General features: G+C 36.0%; 1 protein-coding gene across 1 annotated transcript in view; it reads left to right on the top strand.

Moving 5' to 3' along the window:
* Nucleotides 1-2,706, top strand: part of LOTGIDRAFT_176426 (hypothetical protein) — a gene marked incomplete at both ends in the record, with an annotated part of 8,265 nt that extends 5,559 nt beyond the window's left edge. The window contains 5 exons of the mRNA XM_009049180.1: nt 159-393; nt 679-783; nt 1,429-1,540; nt 1,982-2,124; nt 2,638-2,706. Coding sequence (XP_009047428.1) covers nt 159-393; nt 679-783; nt 1,429-1,540; nt 1,982-2,124; nt 2,638-2,706 — 664 coding nt within the window. The remainder of the gene's footprint in view (nt 1-158; nt 394-678; nt 784-1,428; nt 1,541-1,981; nt 2,125-2,637) is intronic.
* Nucleotides 2,707-2,763: the final 57 nt, after the last annotated feature.

Genomic DNA, 2,763 nt, shown 5'->3' on the forward strand with positions numbered 1-2,763 from the left:
TGCTGTCACTTTTGTTGCTGTGAAGTTAGGGAGGTTTATCAAATTTCATTTCAATGATAGTCTCCAATATTTTAAATTTTTTTTACAGGTTTGGGGATTTGATAAATTATGCGTCAATGTTAGGTTATCAACATCTTTTAGAATATACTATATACTAGAAACAGTCCTTCTGTGAAGAACTTTTATATCAAATCTTACATATTTCAGGGAGTGCAGGCCCCTCCTACCCCACCCAACCCCCCACCAGTTATAAAATTAGAACCCACATTTGAAGAAGAGGATGAAGATATATCAGACCACGCCCAACTAGACGCTACACCCACAGTTGCAGCCAAGGCTTTACGGAAAGGTAGAAAACGAGGATCAGCCAATGCTACAGAATCAGAACCATTGGTAATTTCAGTTTTTTCAACTTTTCTCTGATACCTTGGCCATTGCATTTTTCCCCATGTCCTGAATTATTGAGTTCATCCATGCTCTCAGCTACAATATGTTGATTAAACATTACATTCATGATCTATTGTTTATTTGTCTAAAGTTCAAACTGGAATTTCATTTCATTTCCAAATATATCAATAGCATGAGGTGAGCTCCAATAATCTAACCACTATATTTGGCAACCAAGTAAAAAAAAAAACAAAATGCCAAGCCCATAAAGACAATTGTGTAAAATTTCAGGTTCCTAAAACCAGACGACGTGGAAGACAGGCTGCTACTAAAATTAAAAATGAACCAGTTGATGAAGATTGTGTTTTAACACCATTAGATTTAGAGGAAATTAAGGTATGACTGTCTGGACTCTTAAAAAGAAGGTTGTCTATAGTGAATTCTGCTCACTTGACTACCTTTATAAAGCAATCACCTTCAATAAACAATAAACTTCCCCTACAAATTTTTAATATGATAAACGACTGATTAGCGACCACATTTATTATGCAATCAGCGACCATGTATTTACACTCCTGAGAAATCAAATACAGTGGAGCCTCGTTTATCCCCAAATTCCCATTCCAATAAAATCGTGCGGTTGAAACATTCCATCCATAACTAGAGTTATGTCCCTTCCTTTCCCTTGGGAAACCTGTCAAAAACCTGTAGTCAATAAGGCCCTATTCGATTACAACAAATCGGAACCGGTTTGGTACATCAGATTCATGTTGTAAACGAGTGAAACAGATTCGAAAATCAAGACTAATTTAAAATTATAAGTGCCCTATGAATAATGCCATCTTGAATCCGATGAATCTGCCCTAGGAAGCGGTTTTCGGATTCAGGGCAAACCGTTGTGACAACCGTGACATTTCTCATTATCTCCCTTGTATTAACATCACTGTATTTCACGTACAGGTGAGAAGTAAGGTGTGATTGTGTTGATTACTATGAATATATCTATGTATAACATGGAATTAATAAACGTATATATTACAGGAAGAAGACAATGAAGAAGAAACAGGCGGTAAAAGACCGGGTAGAAGAGCTAAACAAACTGCTAAAAATAAACTGGGTGATTCGGCTATGGGTTCTCCTTTAACACGATCAGGTGAGACAATTATTATTAGACACATGTCAAATGTTTTATGGTCATGATTAAAAAAAATCAAGGAAGATTCTATGATAGAGTTTTTCATTTGCAGCAAATGTGCCTTTCGGGGGATCAGCCCTTGATAAGTGTAGTTTAGTTTGTCTTTATTAAAATCCGTACTAGCAAGACAATTCCATTAATCAAAATCTGTCCGAAGTATGGCAAAAGCAAGAGTAAAAGTGCACTCCTCCAAAGTAAAGTACCATCAGGTGCTTCGAAAAGAATAAGCATGGTCTGCTTCTCGAGAGACACCGGCTTGATTTGACACTATGCTCGCTTCTATTGCTATAAGTGTAAGGTCCATGGTGCTTCAACAATCCCAAACATAAAAGTGAGTTGGAGCTATTGTAATTGAGAAACCTGCTCTATAAATTTATGTTCTATTGATATATTTTACAGCTAAGAAATCTGAATCACTAGAGAACATTGTACCTGATACACCAGAAACAGAGACTAAACCTCGGGGAGGACGTAAAAAACGTATCTTATATAACACAGATGAAATTCATATCACACCACCGTTTGAATGTGGTAATTTTGTGGTGGGTATTTTGAGTTTAAGAGATTAAGTTTTTTATATAGATATTAATCCATGTATGTCATATTACAGAGTAACCTGTACATGCATTCTTAACACAAAGTTCAATATCTGTATATCATGTAAAATTGAAAATTTTGCACCTTTGCATGAAAATGTAGATTTAATCCCTCAAGACAGTCTCCTAGGTTAGAATTGGTTGCAACCGTACGATGCGCCATTCAATCAGGTTTTTGTCATATTGGCGAGGAATTCTTGAATGTTCATTTTTATATGCTTGTTTTTCACATTGATGGCAGTCAAAGTTTGACTTAACTTGATTTACACTAGAATTAAGTGCCATTGGTTCAAACCCTGTATAGCTCAGATAGTAGAGAGTTGGATTCTTGGTTCCCATGGGTTCGAATCCTTAATTTTTTTATGCCATGGCTAGTGCCTCTAAAAAGAAGCCTTGTATTAACTTCAACCTCTATTACCAGAGTAAATTGAACCATAATTTTGATCTTTTATTTTTCAGCCATCCTCTGTATCAAATGAACAAAGAACGAGTTCAAGGTTACGAGGTCGTAAACAATCGGCAGTGTGAAGATCAAACTTACAGATTTACTTTCATACACAACGAAATTATATCAACTCCAGGCCC

Source organism: Lottia gigantea (assembly GCF_000327385.1).
Source record: "Lottia gigantea unplaced genomic scaffold LOTGIsca_1307, whole genome shotgun sequence".
NCBI classification, from domain to species: Eukaryota; Metazoa; Mollusca; class Gastropoda; family Lottiidae; genus Lottia; species Lottia gigantea.